At 44.7% G+C, this 18,923-nt stretch overlaps 1 protein-coding gene across 2 annotated transcripts in view; it reads left to right on the forward strand.

Annotated features, from left to right (window-relative positions):
* The first annotated feature begins 1,522 nt into the window (after positions 1–1,522).
* GLE1 (GLE1, RNA export mediator) overlaps positions 1,523–18,923 on the forward strand; it is a 20,659-nt gene continuing 3,258 nt past the window's right edge. Inside the window, exons 1-15 of one of the 2 annotated variants that reach the window (XR_002102178.1) lie at positions 1,523–1,694; positions 3,209–3,436; positions 4,800–4,925; positions 5,262–5,410; positions 7,159–7,219; positions 8,174–8,428; positions 9,772–10,000; positions 11,349–11,470; positions 12,951–13,020; positions 13,400–13,542; positions 14,257–14,447; positions 15,039–15,168; positions 16,761–16,865; positions 17,517–17,627; positions 18,478–18,560. Coding sequence is in view for 1 of the 2 variants with exons in the window: in XM_019540731.1 (XP_019396276.1) it covers positions 1,599–1,694; positions 3,209–3,436; positions 4,800–4,925; positions 5,262–5,410; positions 7,159–7,219; positions 8,174–8,428; positions 9,772–10,000; positions 11,349–11,470; positions 12,951–13,020; positions 13,400–13,542; positions 14,257–14,447; positions 15,039–15,168; positions 16,761–16,865; positions 18,478–18,560 (1,988 nt within the window). In the remaining variant the exon portion in view is untranslated. Of the gene's footprint in view, positions 1,695–3,208; positions 3,437–4,799; positions 4,926–5,261; positions 5,411–7,158; positions 7,220–8,173; positions 8,429–9,771; positions 10,001–11,348; positions 11,471–12,950; positions 13,021–13,399; positions 13,543–14,256; positions 14,448–15,038; positions 15,169–16,760; positions 16,866–17,516; positions 17,628–18,477; positions 18,561–18,923 lie in introns of those variants that run through there. The other variant, XM_019540731.1, reaches the window with a different exon arrangement.

Here is an 18,923-nt window from a genome sequence, read left to right on the forward strand (position 1 = left end):
AAAGCCTGCCAGCTTTCAGAGAGAGGTGCAGGGGTTTAGGGGAAACTGTATCTCAAGCTGCTGACAAGCAAAAGTTGTGCCATGGATGCTACTGTGTGTGTGTTAAGGCACAACAGGGTGAAAACTGCAGGCATACTACCCCCTGCAGATAAGTGCAGGGGCTTCTGGGTTCTGGGGCCCTGCATCTAGCTGCTGACAGGCAAAACTTGTGACATGGTGTGTATGTCACTCACTCAATTGACACCAAGGCAGAAATCAGGGCAGTTCAAACAATCTGCCTGTTATGCAGTTTTTCCATCCCTCCCCCAGAGCACTGGGATTGCAGGGGACCTCAGGGAATGGTGACAGTCACTAGCCAGCTACCCAGTCAATAATGAGAGCTGTCCTTTTCCTTCCCCCCTCCCCTCCTCTCCTTACTTTAGTTTCCGCTTCCCTGCAGGCAAGCCCAGCTTGAGCTTCGAAACTCGAAATGTTTTAAATGTTTTGACTTGGCTCATTTTGAGGCTGTTTTAAAGCTCTCCATCTCATTTTGATTTCACTGTTTTGAGCATGAAATGAATTGAAACAGTGTCGCAACGAAACTGCCGGCGAAATTTTGCCCAGCCCTGCTGTCCTGGATGTCTAGAGAAATTACCTCATGTACTGTAGTGAGGGGGGTAGCTACTGCATTAGCCTGTACTGTTTGAGATGCAAGGAAGTCTTAAAAGGGAGCACAGCTCAGAAGCAATATGAATGCAGTAGAGCCATTTCGCTTCCGCTTCTCTCCTTCTGGCTGTTACCTTAATTTTACAAAGGCAGGAACTGTGGCTCAGACCTCAAAACAGCTGTTATACGCCTGTGGTCTTGTAACACACATCACCAATGGCAGATCTCTGTGCTTGGTTTTTAGGCGCTTCTCCAGGGTCAGACTAGCTCAGGTCGAAGTTATGCTGACAGACCTGGGCCGGAGGGCAGACCTGTGTCCTTCCATGGACCTGCTTTGGGGAAGGGGGGCAGGTGTGCTCATCTTACCAATTCATACCACTTATATTGACATGCCTCCCTGGCATATTTATAATTCATACAAAACACTGCTCCTGAACCCAGACTTCTGGTCTCTTAAGTCCACTGACCCCAGGGTATGATCCCAGCTGAAGGAGGGTTTTGGCCTGTTTCCTACCCACCCCTTATTCAGCTCTTGCTGTGATACGGGGTGGGGGGGGGGGGTCAAGTATTTCCAGAGCAGGGGGCTGAGCTGCTCCTTGCTTTGCTTCGTTCTGTTAAAGCGTGTCAAGCCCAGGGGGCTGAGCTGCTGCCAGGTTTAATTTTGTTTCTCAAAAGCTCGGCCAGCCCTGCTCACCTAGCGGCCTGCTCAACAACTGAACTGAGCAAGACTCGAACGAGCCTGCGCTTTATATAGGCGCGCGAGCCAAGAGCGAGGCTGAGGCAGGCGACGCCCCGCCCCCCGCCGGCCAAAGGCGCAGGTGACGACCCGCCCCCCAGCAGTTAGCCAGAAGGGGGTGGAGGCTGCGTGACCCGGAAGTGGAAGAGCGTGAGGGGTCGTGGTGCTGCTTTGCTTGGTGGTTCCTGAAGGCGGGAGCGGGTCTGACAGAGCCAAGATGCCGTCGGAGCGGCAGCGCTGGGAGACCCTGGAGGCGCTGAAGCGCTCCAGCAAAGGGCAACTGAGCTACTGCCCCGACTGGCTAAGGGGCGAGGTGAGCGCGAGGTGTCCGGCTCGGGGCAGGGACGAGCCGGTTTTGTGGCTGCGACTCGCACGAGGCTGGGCTGGGGGAGAGTCCCCCTCCCGCGTCCCGGCTTGCGCTCCCCGCCTGGCTTGGAGGCTGCTGACAGAGGACCTTGGTGCCAATGCCAGCCTCACTGTTGATCATCTCTGACTCCCTCTTTCCCTTTCCTCACTGAACAAAGTAGTTGATAGCTTGCAGGCAAAGGCCACACCAGCGTGATCAGTGCACAGCCCCTCCCCAGTGCTGCTCTGTGAAAGACCCCTGGGTTTCACGTGAAGATCCCCCTCCAGGCAGAGTTTGTTGCTCCTGGCTGCCTCTCCAGGCTTGGTGTTGCCAAAAACCTGTGTAAAATGTCAAGGCTTTGCACCTGGCTTCACTTGAAAGCGGTTAAGGATGGAAGCTGTTTTTTTTTTTAACTGCCAAATGTGACTGGTTGTGGAGCTTTGTATCTGATTGTGGGAGGCTTGTTTTCAGTGGTGGGTGTTGGATGAGAGGAAGATTACCCGGGTCAAAAAGAGAATTCTCCTCAGACTTGGATGTGGGGAGTGGTGATCTTTCCAAAACATTGTTACTGCACGTCTGGTTCCCTATGGCTAGGTGCTCAGTAAGTTCTCTGTCAACATGAGCCAAAACGTACTGTCAGTCCCTTGTTTGGGGTGCTCGGGATGATTTTGTGTCTGCCTGCATCGTGTCCAGTTTGGCTCTAAGAACAACTCCTACCCCACAGGCCTGATGTTTCCTTAAGATCTTTCTTCTGGCTCTTTCCATAAATGCTCTGAAATCTGCTTGGATTTGGACTAGATTTGGATGCTCTAAATATACCAAATGTTTTTGAAATGGAGGAAATTTTCAGTCTCTGTTCTGAAAAAAACTTTGCTGATCAGAAAGACAAAGATGAGTGTATGTTATACTCCTTTCCCCATCCTTCAAGGCAATCAGGGTAGTGATAGGTATCTAGTTTATTAGTTAACTGGTGCCCTTATTCTGTTGAACTATGCTACATTTATTTCCACCACACTACTTTTTCTATTCTGTCATAACAGTGCTTAAATTCAGTTATGCTGACTTTATGCCCATCTTTCACAATATTCAAGACTTGCCTCTGTATATACCACCGTGTAAGCCTTAGGATAAGTGAAATAAATAGCAGAATGACGTAGTCAGCTAGTTTGTTGGTGTTATGGAAGAAGTGGATCCCAGGTTGGGGATGTAACTGGAAGTATAAGCGGCTTTGTGGGCCTTCTTAGAAGGTGGTTCTATGCATGAATGGCAACAAGGAAGAAAATATGGATACATTTATAGAATTGGTTGAAAGGAACATGGAATTTGCTTATTAGTTAAGGTAGCAGTATTTGCACAGAGAAACATCATGAACGAGACCTGCATGAGTCGTTCTCCTTTTTTGTTGAACTGTTGAGTTTTGCAGGTTCCTTAGAAATTCTTCCATTAGTATGTAAAATACTCTTTCTTTCTCTCTCCCCCAGGATATTTTGGAAGGATGCAAGCCCCCTCTGAAGCTGTCTTCTTATTCTGGCTGGGTTCTGGCTCGAGTGAATGCCCAGTCTATACAGGAAACTCCTGTCTCCAGAAGTTCTACGCCCAATGAATCCACTCCCCTGGAAGACCAGCTGTCTTCTCTTGTAAAAACTGCTTCTCCTGCCAGCCAGTTAGACTCCTCTCCACTTTCATCTCTGGCACTGAGTGAAGCGAAGGTAGTTAAAGACATCCTGTGTATGTAAGCTGCTTATGAAAGGAGCATGGCAACCTGTGCCTTAGCGTGTCTGATCACAGACGGCATGATGGTCTTGTAACACTACTCTGTTAGTTTATTGTGGGAGTGCTCAGAGATCAGGGCCTTGTCCATACTTACCCCATCATCACAAGGTCTGGTGTCTGATAGCAGTTGCCACTGCCAAGTCACTGGAGCATAAGTGCATCCAGTGTCTCAGTGTGACCTCCCTCAGCATCTGTGCTGCCAGAGCTGGAAGTACACCCTGGGATGGCACCAGATGCTACGGGCAGAGATGGGCAATTATTTTGGCTGGAGAGCCACTTAATGAGTTCTGGTGAGCTGTTGAGAAGCTCTCACACAAATCTTTCGGAAGAGATTTTAACAAATTATAGATACAAAAAACCATTGCATACTCAAAATCAAACATTTACTGTAACACACTTTAATCTTATTTCAAAACATATTTTGTCCTGACTTGTTTTTGAGTAGTATATATAGAGATGATTGCAAAAAAGCTCTAAATAAAGTCTTACTCTTGTGTGTGTCGGGGTGTGAAGGAGTGGGTATGTGGGGAGGTTGCACTCATGTGCGGTGGGGTCGTCTGCATGCTAGGTCCCTGGAGCTGGCTGTGGGGGTGGGGGAACAGGCATGTTCAGCAGAACTCACCCAGGTGGTGCAGTGCAGGGGTGATCTGCCCTTCACCATCCAGTGGCCCTGGCCCCAGCCAGCATGCACAGCTTCACTGCACAATGAGCAGCCACCTGCTGTGGCCAAGTGGCTGGAAAGTGGGTGGGCATTGAAGCTGGAGCCTCATGTGTTGGGGCAGGAGTTGGATAGCTGCAGGTTCCCTCTGGCCTGGGTAGGCATGTGGTGCCCAGCACATGTGCGCATGGCCACCACCGCTTCCCTGTGCTACCTGCTGCCTGGAGTAGCACAGGAGGAGGAGGGGGAGGAGCTGCTGAAGTCCAAAAACAAGGGAAAACTGAGAGCTGGCATTTTAGAACTAATGGGCTGTGCTCTATCATTAAAATACTGGCTTACTTGGGTTACATTTCATGCTTTGCCAGGGTCTTCCTGTGTGATTGTGGCCAGATCACTTACTTCAGTTCCTCTGTAAAATGGGGATAACTGCAGTTTATCTTAGAGGGGTGTTATGGCTTCATAACCAAAGTTTTCTTAGTGTTTAAAGTACTCAAGACGGGGACACTGTGGTCTGCCTTGATGCTTTTTGACTTTCATAGTGCATGCTATGTTGTTTGGAAAAACATACTTGATTTACCGGATTTTCTGCATAACTGTCTTCTCTGTCAGTCACTGATTTTGTTCATCTACTGTTCACATAGACCGATGAGAATGTTATTCTTCTGGAGACTAGCTACAAATCCTGTCCTGTGGTTTTGCCATCTAAAGTTACAGAGATAGAAGGCTGCATACGGATGTATGAGGAGGTTCACAGATTAAAAGGAAAGGTAACAACTGATTTTGGCAGACTGAGGTACTTTGTTACCGGGTGTGGTTATCTAGTAAAATACTGAGAGATTTTTCTATGGATTTAGGATGGTCCTAATTGAAAATATGACTGTGGTACTTTTTGATCTGGTTCATGTTATTTCACCTCCATTGCCTTGTATATGGGTTAGAGCAGTTATCTGTATCATAGCTCCTGTCTCTGTCAAAGGCTCTAACATGGCTGTTTTATGTGGAATTCCCCCCTCCTACTCCCCAGAGATTTCCCTGCTTGAGAGGTCAGCAGGGTTTTGTTCAAAATGTACAATACATGATTTACTTGTCCTTGAAATCTGCAGGAGGGTCTCAGACAGCGGCAGGAGCAGCAAGAGCAGTTGGCAAAGGCAGTCTCTGACATGGCAAATGAACAGCTGAAGCGCTTTGATGAGCTGAAGGAGTTAAAACAGCATCAGGAGTACCAGGATCTGCAGGAAGTGATGGAGAAAAGGTGAGGTTGGCCTTTTAGTATGTGATCTAGCAAGGCAGCTAACTTGGGACTGACTAAATCAAGTGTCTGATCTGCAGAAAGGCAAGGTTCTTTGAGTAGATGTGATATCTTTTATTAGACCAACTGAGTAGTTGGAAAAAAGTGTTTAGCAAGCCTTTGGGTGCAGTCACCCTTCTTCAGGCATAGGGAGTCTCTGCTGTTCTGAGACTCCAGGAAATGAAAGAAGCTAAAAGTGTGGCAGGATGTCAGTGAGAATGTAAATAGGTAGAAATTAGAAAGACAAAAGGTAAAGTGGGGAGGGGGGAAGGGGAAGAGAACAGGGGGCAAAAAGACTAAAGGGGAACATAACGGTGATAGAATACAAGGTAGAAAAGAGGCTGTCAGTGAAAAAGAAAATAGTTGGGAGATCAGGAAAACAGGAATGAGAGAAGCTACAAGCGTGATAGGATGTGAAAATATAAATAGGTAAAAAGGAGAAACGAAAGGTAAAGCAGGTGCGGTGGGGCGGGGGGTGAAGAAGGCAGGGGGAAAAAAGAGCCAAAGTAGGGGACAGGAGAAAAGGGAGGAGGGGGGCAGGGGGAGTAAGGTCAGGTCAGGCAGAAAGCTGGTGAATCAGATGTTGGGCAGAAACAGAGTCCTCACTCCCAAGGTTAGGGAGGATTGTGCTTTGAACATATATAAAGTACTAGTCATCTCAAATTAGGCATTCAAAATGAGGAGAAACTTTAAATTTAGTATACATCTTGGATCCCTGTGGGTGAGAGGGAGATAATCTAACACATGAACAGTTGAAGCATTGTGGGGAAGATAAATTAATGTTTCTGGTGCACTTAGATGCTGTAGTGATGGAGCACTAGAGGAATGTCTAGGAAGAAATTGATTTTATTTTCAGGATGGGGTTTGAATAATGTGCAATAAATACAGCATGGTGCCACATGTTGAATAATGAGGAAAAAATGAATTACTGGGTATCTGCTCATTCATTAAGCACAATCCATCCTGTACAATATGAATAACCAGGGTCTTTGTGGCAAAAGTAGAATGTTATCATGTTGTTTAAAAACCGTGTCCAGCATGTCAAAATAATGTTGCCCAGCCAACCTGAATGCCAGCATTTTTTTTAACTTTTGAGTGCATGACTTTGCAGATACAGTAATTCTCTTTTAACATGTTTTTAAATATGTAATAGCTACATAAGAATGGGTAGCTAGTGTGTTCTGTGGAACAGTAAGATTGAAATACTGGACTTTATGCATTTAAAATTTTGTATAAAATGGTCTTTTGGGCAAAAATAAACAAAGATGGATTGCAAACTAGATAAGAACTTGTACAGCTATTTTTACCATGTAAAGCAACACCTATAGTGTGCAGCAGTAGTGCAGTGCGGATAGTAAATGCTGTTGTATTGAATATGCACTTTCCCTTCTTGAAATATGTATCTCTTGGGGCTTGGGCAAGGACCCCAGGCTGATCATCTCCTGAAGAAAAAGCCACATGAATTTTTGGGGTTTTTTTGTTGTTGTTTAAGACATTGGCTGTTCTGCAGCTGCTTGCCTGTTAAGGTTATTCTCATGCTTTTCCAGCTTTGAGTGGGTGGGATAAAGGAGACTGTCCATCTGACTGAAGTCTCCATTAAAGTAGCATGTCCATATGCTGTTTGTACTCCATCCTGATCGTGTCTTGGGAGGAGATGTTTCAAAGAACAGAATACTTGCTCACTTTTTTCCACCCCCCCGCCTGTATTTAAGCTCCAAGGAAGCTCAAGGACAGCAGGAGAAGTTGAAAGAGGAGCATCGACACAGAGCAAAGGTTTGAGCCTGGGAAGGGTGCTGTTGTTGTGGGAGGAGATGGTTGGCCTGATCACTGAGATTTAGGAATTCACAGAATAACTGTTTCAGTAATGCCTCTTACAGTGGGTGGATGGAGTGAAAATGCATTTTCTAGTATTGCCCCTTTTACCAGCTAAGCCCCCCTGGAAATGCAGATATTCCCATTAAATGTTTATTGTAAAGGGCATATGACTGCATTGCAGGAGTAGGCCAGCAAAACTACTGCACTGTCCTTATAGGCAAACAATAAACATGTTTCTAAAGCACCTGTTTGCCCATCTTTAGTGCATGTGGGGGTTAAAAGTCATTTAAATTTGCTTCCCCTCTTTTAGTGCAGTTCTTTTGTTTTCTTCCAGTCTTCAATCTCTTCTGTAGTAATAGACCTTGTATTTCAACGTAGCTTGAGCTGCTTGGTCATCTCACTTATCTTGATAATTTTGCCTGAAGCTTGGCTTGGGAATGTCTTTACTTTCATTTTCCTGCTGCCCATTTGGTTGCCAGTCAAAGATTCCAGTTGGATTTATCTTGCCCCAACCTACTTAACTTCTAAGCAGTCAGATGTTGTACATTTATGACTAGAAAGGATTTATCCTTCCTTTACACATCATTAAAATCTCTCTCCAAGTATTTGGACTGAACTCTTCAAACTCCCGCTGAGACTTGATGTTGCTAAAAGTATTGAATCTTATGTTGATTGCACTAGAAAGCTGTAATGTCAGTTGTTATTCTAGGCTCTGCAGAATTTCTGCAATGGAGATATAAATCAAATCTGGTGGCTCCAGGAGGGGTTATTAGAAAATTATTTTAAGATCTTTTTTTTTCTTAAGTAACCTTCCTCTATATGGAGCCTGCAGGGACTGTGCAGACAGAATTGCGAAATACTGTATTTCTAGACCTTGTCTACCTTTTGATTGTCATTCCCTGCTCTCTCCAGATTTTAAACCTGAAGCTGTGCGAGGCTGAACAGCAGAGGCAACATCAGGAGGAAATGGAGCGCCTTCGGAAGGAGGAAGGTCAGGAAAGGTTGCGCCGCCTCTATTCCATCCAGGAAGAGGTGCTCCAGCTTAACCAGCAGATTGACCCCAATTCCAGGCACAAAGACTTGCCAAATATAGACTTGTCGGCATACAGTAACCGTGGCAACCAGATCTGTGGGCTCGTGTCAGGGCTCATTCGCACCACCAGTGAGGTAATGGGGCTCTAGATTTCCTCTCAACTTTAACTTCTTGTCACTTGAAAGCAAACCTTTAGAAATTTGATAGGTCAGCTAGTCATGAGGTCCAGAGATGCTGTATAGGTACAGGAAAGCTTATTGATGCATGTTGTATGCAGTGTTCAGTCTCAAAAGAGAGAGAATCTTTTCCTGCTACTCTTGAGCTGTTCCCTTGAAAAAGGCTTATAAAAACTTACGCAGCTTTTAATGGAGAAAGGAGACTTGCTGCTAAAAATGCTATAAAATATTTATGCAACATCTCTCTTTTCTTAGACAGTTTTGGAGTTGGAGTGAGTGCTCAAAGAATTATGAGCTAAATAATGTGCAGTGTTCAGTAGGGTTCAGCACTCACAAGCTTTCCTACAGCCTTTAGGTTTTTCTCACAAAAGCTGCTTTTCTCCATATGAAATGTAGACTGATATACAAAACTTGGCTGATGTATAAAACACCGGTTCCACTCTAGAATTTGTTGTGGACATGTTAGGCGTGCCAGTTCTCTGTTTCAATGGGTCTAGAAAGTCTTGTAATTCAGACTTTATCTGGCATTTGAATTAGCCTCTGGCTAGTGGGGTGAGAATAATCTGGATCTTTGAACAATGTGGACTTGCCATCCTAGTGTGGTGGTCTTCTTTAATATTTCCCATTCCTGCTAATGAGCCTTGCCTGGTCCTGTTACTAGATCCTGTATTGGTGGCAAGTATACAAGGCTGGTTTGTTCTTAGTGTGCTAAGGAAGCTGGTATTAAACCTATGGCACTTGAATGGTTTATATTTCTGTAAACCCCTCCCTGTATGTAGAATGTGACGTTTACCTAGCTGGGGTCAGACTAGAAGATCTACAAGGTCCCTTCTGACCCTACATCTATGAATCTCTGGATTTGAAAGTGAAAATCTGCAGTTGTTGGTACATTTCATATCTAGGAGACGGACATTATGCTTTGCCTATTGTGCAGTTGCAGAAAATGACTAATGGTCATAAACTTGCTTCTCTTGAGTGGGGCAGACAATTGCTTGTTCTGGAAGACGCATTCAGGGCTTTCCACAACATTGTGCTGAATATGGCACCTTGGGCAGAGTGGACATTGTGATTTGTTGTTAATATTTGTGTTACCTTAAGTATGGACCACCTCCATTGTGCTTGGCCCTATATGAACGCAAAACGGCAGTCACAGTGCTTAAGACTTTACAGCATGCATTGGATTGGCAGCTTTTCCTCAAGTATCAGGGTGCTGTTGTTCTGGGGGCTATCTGTCATCTACTGGTTTTTGCATATAGGGATTAGAACTGACTTCAACTTGCTTGTTTGTTCTTTCCTGGTAGAGAGGATTCCCTTCTCCTGTAGATGTGGTCAACACTGAGCGAGTACTGCAGGAAATGCGAGGGTTAATTTCTAGCATGCAGCAGGAAATTGCTGCAGCAGTGGAAGAGAAAAAAAGGAGGGATGAAGAAGAGGAGAGAGAGAGGCAGAAAGAGCTACAGAAAAAAGAGCAGCTGAAGGCTCAGGCGCCAGTCCCTGCCCAGCATCCAGGGGGGAAACAGCAGAAAGAAGGTCTGTTCATTCCCACCCCGCCTGTAAAACCTTCTCTACTACAGTGCCCTCCATTGTACTGCTAGGCTAAAAACCCATTGAGAACCATGTAGGTTGAGGGAGCATCATCAATGGGGATCCTGGCTTTCCCTGAAAAAACAGATTCTCTGATTTAAAAAAAATAAAAAATAAAAAAAAATTGCAGATTCTCTGATACCTGTCCCCCCCAAATCTGTGATTAAAATGAAAGGCCCCTTAGTTCTCATAGCCCTGTTGGTGCCCCTTTCCCCTACCCACATCCCCTGTTAGACAGGACCCCTAGCCGCCAGGGCTACAGGGCCAGGAACTCAGGTCCACAGACCCCTGTCCTCATCAGGGGGCAGCAGCTGTTGCAGCAGAGCGGAACCCAGCTGCCTGCCTGCTGCAGGCTTTGGCTGGGGAGGGGCTGGTTCCCCGCCACTGCACACACTCCCAGGGTGTAGCGGGGACCCATGCCCTGTCAGGCTTGGGCTCCTGCCCTTCTGTCCTCCCCCAGGGCCTCTGCAGCCCAGTGAGTGCAACCCAGTACTGCAGGGCAGAGCGAGGCTGTGCAGGAAAGCTGCTTGCCACTGCGAGTTCCGCACTGCCCTGGTGAGGCGTCCCCTCCGCACACAGCGGCAGTGGGTGTGGCAACACGGAGTTGTGCCCCTCGCTCCTGCCACGCGGGGAGCACCTGCCAGGCTGCGGAGGCCCCAGGAGCAGCCCACTCCTGCCCCACGTACCGATCTGGGGGACATGGGTCCCCTCTGCCTTCTGGGAGTGCATGCAGCATTTGGGAGCCACCCCCACACCCTGGACAAGCTGCCCATGGTCCTGTCCCACTCCCCACCAGGGCCCTGCAGCCATGCATTGCAGCCCTGGGCCCCAAGCCCCATGCACCACCTGGCTGGGCAGCAGCCCAAAACCCAGTCCTACCCAACTCCCTCCCTATGGGGGCCTCAATGCCCCCCACTTACCTGTTGGTGACAGTGAAGATGCATAAACATATGTTAAGTGAAGCAGAAGTCGTCAACCCTGGACAAATATGCAGCGTGGTGGGACAAAATGACTATGTTTGATTATGTACCTAGATTGCTAAAGACAGTAGCCCAAAATTCTTCACTCCTGCTTTTATACTTGTATAAAAATGCTCCTCGGACTGAAGTCCAGCTTCCAGACACAGTTACTAGTATGCAAAAGGAGGAATTTATTACAGTTTGCAATGCCTTTAGTCAAGCATCACCATAACTTTTCTAATTGGATTCTGGAGAGGAACAGAGCTGCACAGTTTATGGGTCATGTAGGATTTGGGAGGTTCCTTTAGTTCAGACAATGTCTTATTTTCATACAGCTTCCTTAGGACTTCAAACTAAAGCTGAGGAGAGCACAATGCAGTGGTATCAAGAGCTTCAGGACACTGCTGATCAGTGTATTTCTTCCTTCAGTGGAATTGCAGACTGCAAAGACAATCAGGTATGAGTCATAACTGTTAACATTGCTAGGGCAGGGGTTGGCAACTTACAGCTTGTGGGCTGGATCTGGCCTGCAGAGGCATTGGATCCAGTCCATGGGCATGGAGCTTCAGTAGGACGGGACTTCAGCTGCAGGTGCTTTCCCCATGCTGCTGCAGCGATGTGGTAGCTGTGGGCAAGCCCTAGCACCTACCTACTCACCCACCTCTTATCTGAGGGGTTGTTTTGGCTTGCAGCCAGAAAAGATTGTCCACTGCTGTGCTAGGGAAGCTTTCTTTCTCTGCTCCCTGCCTGTTTGCCTCATGTCTGTTGCTCTGTTGAATAGGGTAGGACAGTTTTCAAAATACTATGAAAAAAAATTGCAGCCTGTGACCAAAATCTCCTCTTCCACCCTTATAATGATGAGAAAATAAATGCTTTATTCACCTGTCAAAAATCATTTTCTCTTGAGCAGGCAAGTAGAATTTGCGAATATGCTGTAGAGCAGACTTTTAGCCAGGCTGTTTTTTAAGCTAATTTAAACATAAACATGTGAACAACTTGAAGCTGGTGCTGTTTGGAAGACGTTAAAACAGCTAGTGAGACAGAATTTTCAAAATCATTCCACTGAACAACAGTGTATCATGTTTTCTGTATCTCTTCCTAGATTGATCGTGAGAAAATAGGTTATTTGTATGTGAATTTGGGCCTCATTCCACTTGTAGTTTCCTTGCCCTGGAAACCATCTTGTTCCCAAATGGATGATTAATAAGAACTACTGATATAAAGCATGGACAAACCCTATTGGTTCAGTGATGCCTTCACGTTTTAATAGGATTGAAACTTTGAGACCGGTATAATGTGAAAGCCGAGGCCACTGTGTGTTCACAGCAATTTACTTTTTACTAATGCTTCTCAGAAAACTAATTTTTTAAAATGCTACAGCAAAGACTTGAGCTGCATAAGGGCTTGACTTATGTCTGACTTCTAATTAAAAAAGACTGTGGGCAAGCAAATCTTCTTAGATGCAGTAGACTTGATCCTGTCCTCTCTACACAGTATATATGTATCTTGGGAAATCAGACACTAGATGTTCAGACTTTCCAGATGCACAGTGGTGACCACTGCAGACTGAAAGATGTGATCAGTGCCTTTTCCTTGCATTTTCATGGAAGCTTCGTTTGGCAGTTAAGCTTCTGTTTTGCTGTGTCAGAGTGAATTCTGCTCTCTTTGTGTGGATGTTCTTCTACATCCAGGTGATCTCTTGTTGTGGGATTCTAGGGTTGATTTTTATTCACTGCTTTGGCCCAAGTCCCTCAAGGAGCAGGATGCCTCTGGCATTTGAGTTCTCTTAACTCCTATTATAATCAGTGGAAGTCAGTGACAAGTTTCTCCTCACAGAATTGGGTCCCTTGAGTAGTATCCTCTGTTATGGTCTGCCTCTTTTTGATTTTGATCACGTCTTTTTATTTGAAATGGTTTTGAGAGCTTTTCAAATACAGGTGAAGAAGATCAAGATGGATCTCCAGAAGGCAGCCACTATCCCTGTGAGTCAAATTTCCACCATAGCAGGTAAGGAAAATTCTGAGGCTCCGCAGAGATACTGATATCCTATAAAGATATAAGGGCAGTTAGCTTATGTAGAATAGTATCTCTGCTTTGCTTTGTTCTCATGCTGGAGAACTACTCTGCATGGAGTTCAGATCTTTGCTGTCTGAATTCATAGTTTGGATGGACTGTTCCTCATTTGTATGGCAAGTAACTGACTTGAGCACACCTACTAACTGGATTTAGAGGACTTCCAAGTGTTGAAGTTTGGGGATCTTACTTCTTCCCTTCGGAATATGGTGCTAACTTTGTGGTGGCTGATGTGGTCTCATTTGATTTAAGTCTTACTTGCTGGCCACTTTCTAATCTAATACTTCCTTGTGTATTATTGATGTATTTACAGGCTCTCAGTTGAGAGAGATATTTGACAAGATCAATAACCTGCTGTCTGGGAAGTCTGTGCAATCTGGAGGGCGAATGGTATCAGTGACTCAGCACCCACAGGGCCTGGATTTTGTTTATTACAAACTGGCAGAGAAATTTGTGGTGAGGCAACTTTTTGTTAATTTGAGGTGTCAAAGGCAGCTAGTGTGTTAAGAGATTCTTCTGTAAGGTGACCTTTTTTTTGGCTACTTAAAGCTTAATCATATAGGAACTTATTGCTGATTGGCGGGCAGAAAATTGGGGGAATGGGAGATTATCCTTTTTAAACCTATGAAAAGAGGAGCCCTGCTTCCTCCTTCATGCTTTGGTTTGTAGAGCTCCTTAGGACTCCTGAGAAGTGTGTAGGGACGATGTACAGTGCCAGTAAAATGTTGATTGATTATTTAACGTATAGTATAACACAAATCCACGTCTGCACTCTGATTTGGTGTTCAATAACATGTAACTTGGCAAAACTGAAACACGCCTTTTTAGTGTGTCAGTAAGAGCCTAACTGCAGAATCTCCGGAATAAGCTGCCAACACCTCCAATTGAGATACTACAGTTGTTAATACGACATTTCAGCATTTATTAGAAGTGAAGGTATTTTCTACTCTCCATTTTCAAATGGCTGAACTGTGTTGGTTCACTTTCTAATTTGGCATCCCTCTCTTGTGATGGGGCATGGATTTTATCATCATTCCATAATCTATGGAGCATGTGGAAGCATTAGAAGCTTTTAATAAAGGAAGGGGGTCAGTTAAAAAAACAATAACAATGTTTTATCTTTGAGAATTAACTTGAAGTGGCTGTGGCATGTCTTTTTAATATTTACAGAAACAAGGGGAGGAAGAAGTGGCTTCTCACCATGAAGCAGCTTTCCCAATTGCTGTGGTAGCTTCAGGAATCTGGGAGATACACCCCAGGGTGGGAGACCTCATCTTAGCTCACCTTCATAAAAAGTGTCCCTATTCTGTGCCATTTTACCCTGCATTCAAGGAGGGGACTTCAATGGAAGATTATCAACGGTAACTTCTCCATATAAGAGGACTTAAGCAGAGCTTTGCAAGGGGGTAACAGGTATTGGCTGAGAAACTGAAGCTAGCAGGTGGGCTTTTACACACAGCCCTCAAATCCAGGAGGTTTTATATCATAGAAGGTACCAGCTTAATCTAACTGAAATTAAAAAAAAAAAAAAAAAAAAAAGGAATCTCTAATCATTTTTAGAGTGGATGTAAATATTCTTATACAATATTGCCTTAGTCTGCTGAGCAAGAGCGAAAACTAAAACTTCCTGATCTTTCCAAACTGGGTGAATTGCAAAGAGTCATAATAGCATAAATGGAGAAAACTGTATGTTGAAAACTTGCTGTTATTTGTCTTGGGATGGAGTTGGTAACACGGGAATGGAGGTTTGGGTCTAGAGGTTGTTTCCCTCTTTGTCATAGGAACATAGGACTGAAAAAGTTCTCCTGGGCCATCAAGTCCCATGTCCATGCTGTCTGTAATTTGACATTAGATTCTTTATCCCGCTACTGAAGAGGCAGCCTTTGCAAGAATTTTTTCACGTTCTGGCATATCATTCGTCTTTATTCTTAACTTTGTTTTCTAATTCGTAGGACACTTGGTTACCAAGTTACAGATTCTAAAGTAGAACAGCAAGATAATTTCCTTAAGCGGATGTCTGGAATGATCCGTCTTTATGCTGCTATTATTCAACTCCGGTGGCCTTATGGAAACAAACAAGGGGTATGTATGCAGGGTTTTAAAAAGCAGTACTTGGGTTCTTCAGACAAGAATAATGTGAACTTGATTTTAAAACGTATTTTAATCCAGTTGTTGGGCACCTATACATGTGACAGACCTCTGTTCCACATGTGCTAATTAGCATGTCAGAGTAGACTTGATTAATCAAGTCTGCTGGAGCATGCTAATTAGTGCACTCCAGCAGTCTCTGCCTCGCACACATTCAGTGTCCCTGCATTTCAAAATGGCGGCAGGGGTCCTTTAACTAAAGGTCATTGAACAAGCTCAGTGCCATTTTGAAGCACGGGACACTGAATACACATGACACTGCAGGCGCTTTAATTAAAGCGATTCTCAGGGCCACTCTTATTAAAGTGCCCCCCGCCTCAACACCAAAGTGTGTGTATAGACACCCATTATGAATGAAGACAAAATATGTTTAAAAGGATACTGTCATATTAAGTCTTTTTAAAATTGACCAATGAATAGTTTCTGATAATTATCCTTTAACATTTTTTTTCTGGACATACTTTTAATAAATTCCTTTAAATAATAAGTATACCATGTCTATGCTACAAGTACTTTACTGGTACAGGAATGCCACCATGTTCTCCTGGCAAAGGACCCATAACCTCGATGCAACGATACCACTAAGGGCATCTGTACACGTGCTCTGGGGCAGGGGTTTTTATTAGAGCAGCTCTGAGAGCCACACTGAAGTGCTTGCAGCATACAGTACAGTTGCATCTTATGTGGGGGTTACGTGCTGAAGTCCGCGCATAAGGCAAAAATTGCCCTTCCCGCTGGGCTTTGGCACTGAGCAGCCACCGCCACCGCAGGGCCCGGACAAGGCAGGTACGGTGCCGCAAAGCCAGTGCATGCAGGCACATGCGGGCAGTACCACACGGTGTGCAGGCAGTACCACACGGTGCCACGCTACATACCATGCCCCAGCCAGCACCCAGTGGCCAGCTCCAGCAGCCGAGTGTGTGTCACTAAATTTGCATAAGTTAAATATGTGTGAGATGCGACTGTACTGTACTGTGTACTCAGCATCCCTGCATTTCAAAATGGCCTCAGGGGTGCTTGCATGCAATGCGGAGGCTGCTGGAAGGCATTAATTAACATGCTCCAGCAAACTTGCCACAGACTCTACGCATACTAATTAGCACGCATTGGAGCCGAGCTCCATCATGTGTATAGGTGCCCTAAATCTGCTTTGCTTCATAACCATGTAGTTGACATTTACACACTCCTAGATAAAACAACCTCTATTGGTAAAAGGGCAGTTTTGTTGGTGCCACATTATGTAGCATATAAGCTTCTGATACAACTGTCAGCCTGGCTTCATCCTTCATTACAACTCTGATCAGTATAAATTGTGTTGACTTAAGTCTGTAATGTAGCTATAGCCCAATGATTTTCCTGTTTCTGTATAATTCTTGCAGGGCTCTTATAACAGGAAAAACAAATTAGCACAAAAAGCTATCCTAGAATAACTGTTTGCTGGGAAAGATGAACATTGGAAAAAATCTGATGGTTTTTGATGTGGTGGCATTTTTTGCCAGATGCGAGTAGCTTTCTTATTCTTTCAGACACACCCTCATGGGCTGAATCATGGCTGGCGCTGGCTGGCTCAGATGCTGAACATGGAGCCTCTGGCTGATGTGACGGCTACCCTTCTCTTTGATTTCTTAGAGGTGAGTGTTGTGTTCTAGCATGAACCTAGGCAGCAAGCTAAAAATTAAAAAATGAGATTCAAGAAGGTAATGGCAGGGAGTATGATTATAGAGAATCTCCAAGACAACATACCGGAAGTGCATGGCAGTGATGAGGAAACAAGGTGCTGATGACATGGTGGGATGGGAATGTGTGTGGTGAGTTTCCTCACATTAGAGTATGTGACATTAAAATGCAGGAATATTAAAAAAAACAAAAAAACCAACAACAACAACAAAAACCCTCTAACATGGACAAAATGTAGGGTTAGCAGGATTTTTTTTTTTAATTGATAAACATCAACAAAGCTTGATTTGTATGTGATAATTGCAGAACAAAAGAAAAATATTTCTGTCAGTAATCATTGACATTTATAGAAAGGTGACAAAAAAAATTTGGGATGGGGAGAGAAAATGCAGGGCAAGGGACACCACATGTTCAGATGCCAGCCCCTGCAGGTGGGGTGGGGAGAGCCGTGCTGTGTCATCTGTGAACTGCTCCTCTGGTAGCAGCTTGGGTAGCTGCTGCAAGAGCTGATGGTCATGCTAGTAGGGCTGTGCTGAAGGGGTGAGTTGGAGGGGTAGGGTTGTTGGCAGCCAGGAGCCCAGTGCTGCTAGCTGCTCACTATCCAGGTCCCAGCTGAGGATTTGGCACCAAACTCTCATTGAGCCCAGCCTCACCCCTGTATGATCAGAACAGGGGGCAAACTCCTGCCAAGCCTGGCCCAGCTCCTGCGTGATCAGGTATGGTTTCTTGATTTATGGTTGTTATTTTTGTATATATATTTTAACATTATTTTATAAAACTTTTAACAGCATACTATGATTACTAAATTGTCTACCCCCCCACACCCCTAATTTTGTGCAATCCTGAAAATTTAAAAAAAAAAATGCTTAGAAATAAACATTGATTTTTAGCTATTGGAATTATTAAAAAAGAAAAATTGAATTCCACCAAACATAACAAAATTCCTGTTACTGCAGATGGACATTTCAATCTTGGTGTTTCAGAAAGGAGCATCACTATTTCTGGGCTCCAAAAGAATTAAGCTGCTTGCAGACGTTAAACCCCTTCTCCCCAAAAAACACTTTATTGGAAGAAGCAGCTTATTAGTTGGACCCAGCTCCGCAGCAATCTATATAGATTGGGTGCTTCAGCAGGGCTTTTTGTGCTTTTTATCTAATAGCTGATTGAATCAGCTGTTAAATAAAAGCACCAAAAAAGCCCCACTAAAGCACCCAATCTATACAGACATCAGGCAAGCCAGGTCCAACTAATGTGATGCCTGTTCTAGGCATGTGCTGGGTTTGATGCAGGAGCACGCCGGTTTTAAAGTAGAGTGCTGTTTTGGGGAGGCGGGGGTTGGTTGTTTGCTTGCTTGTTTTTAATGTCTTTAAGCAGCCTTAGTAGTTTTCCTTGTTTGATGTCAAGTCCAAATATTTTTCCTGGAGTTTGATGCAATGTACAAGCAGCCTTTACTGAATGGATTCTCAAGCATTTTGCTTTCAGCATATAAATGAGTCTTTTTCATGAATATAGTTCCCATGTCTGAAACCTGATGTTCATATGCCCCTGTGGCTTTCTGTGCCATAGGTGTCTGGCAATGCTCTCATGAAACAGTACCAGGTACAGTTCTGGAAAATGATGCTCCTTATTCGAGAAGACTATTTTCCCAGGTAAGAAACCTGTAATTAGACACCTGAAAAATTTATGATGAAACTTTCACTTTTACATTAGGATTAAATGCTTATGCATTTATATTTGGATCTACCCATGTTAGTGTCCCTGATGACTGATAAAAATGTTCATCTTCTCTTATAATTGTCATTCTCAACCTGGAAGGACGTAGACAGTGGGGTCCCCCAGGGCTCGGTCCTCGGGCCCGCACTGTTCAACATCTTCATCAGCAATTTGGACGAGGAGGTAAAAAGCACCCTGTTCAAACTTGCTGATGACACCAAGATGTGGGGGGATGTGTGCACACTGGAAGGATACAACAGGCTACAATCAGACCTAGACAGGTTACAAGGGTGGGCGGA

The sequence above is a fragment of the Crocodylus porosus genome, unplaced genomic scaffold (assembly GCF_001723895.1).
Source record: "Crocodylus porosus isolate Cpor-Errol unplaced genomic scaffold, CroPor_comp1, whole genome shotgun sequence".
In the NCBI taxonomy this organism is placed as follows: domain Eukaryota; kingdom Metazoa; phylum Chordata; order Crocodylia; family Crocodylidae; genus Crocodylus; species Crocodylus porosus.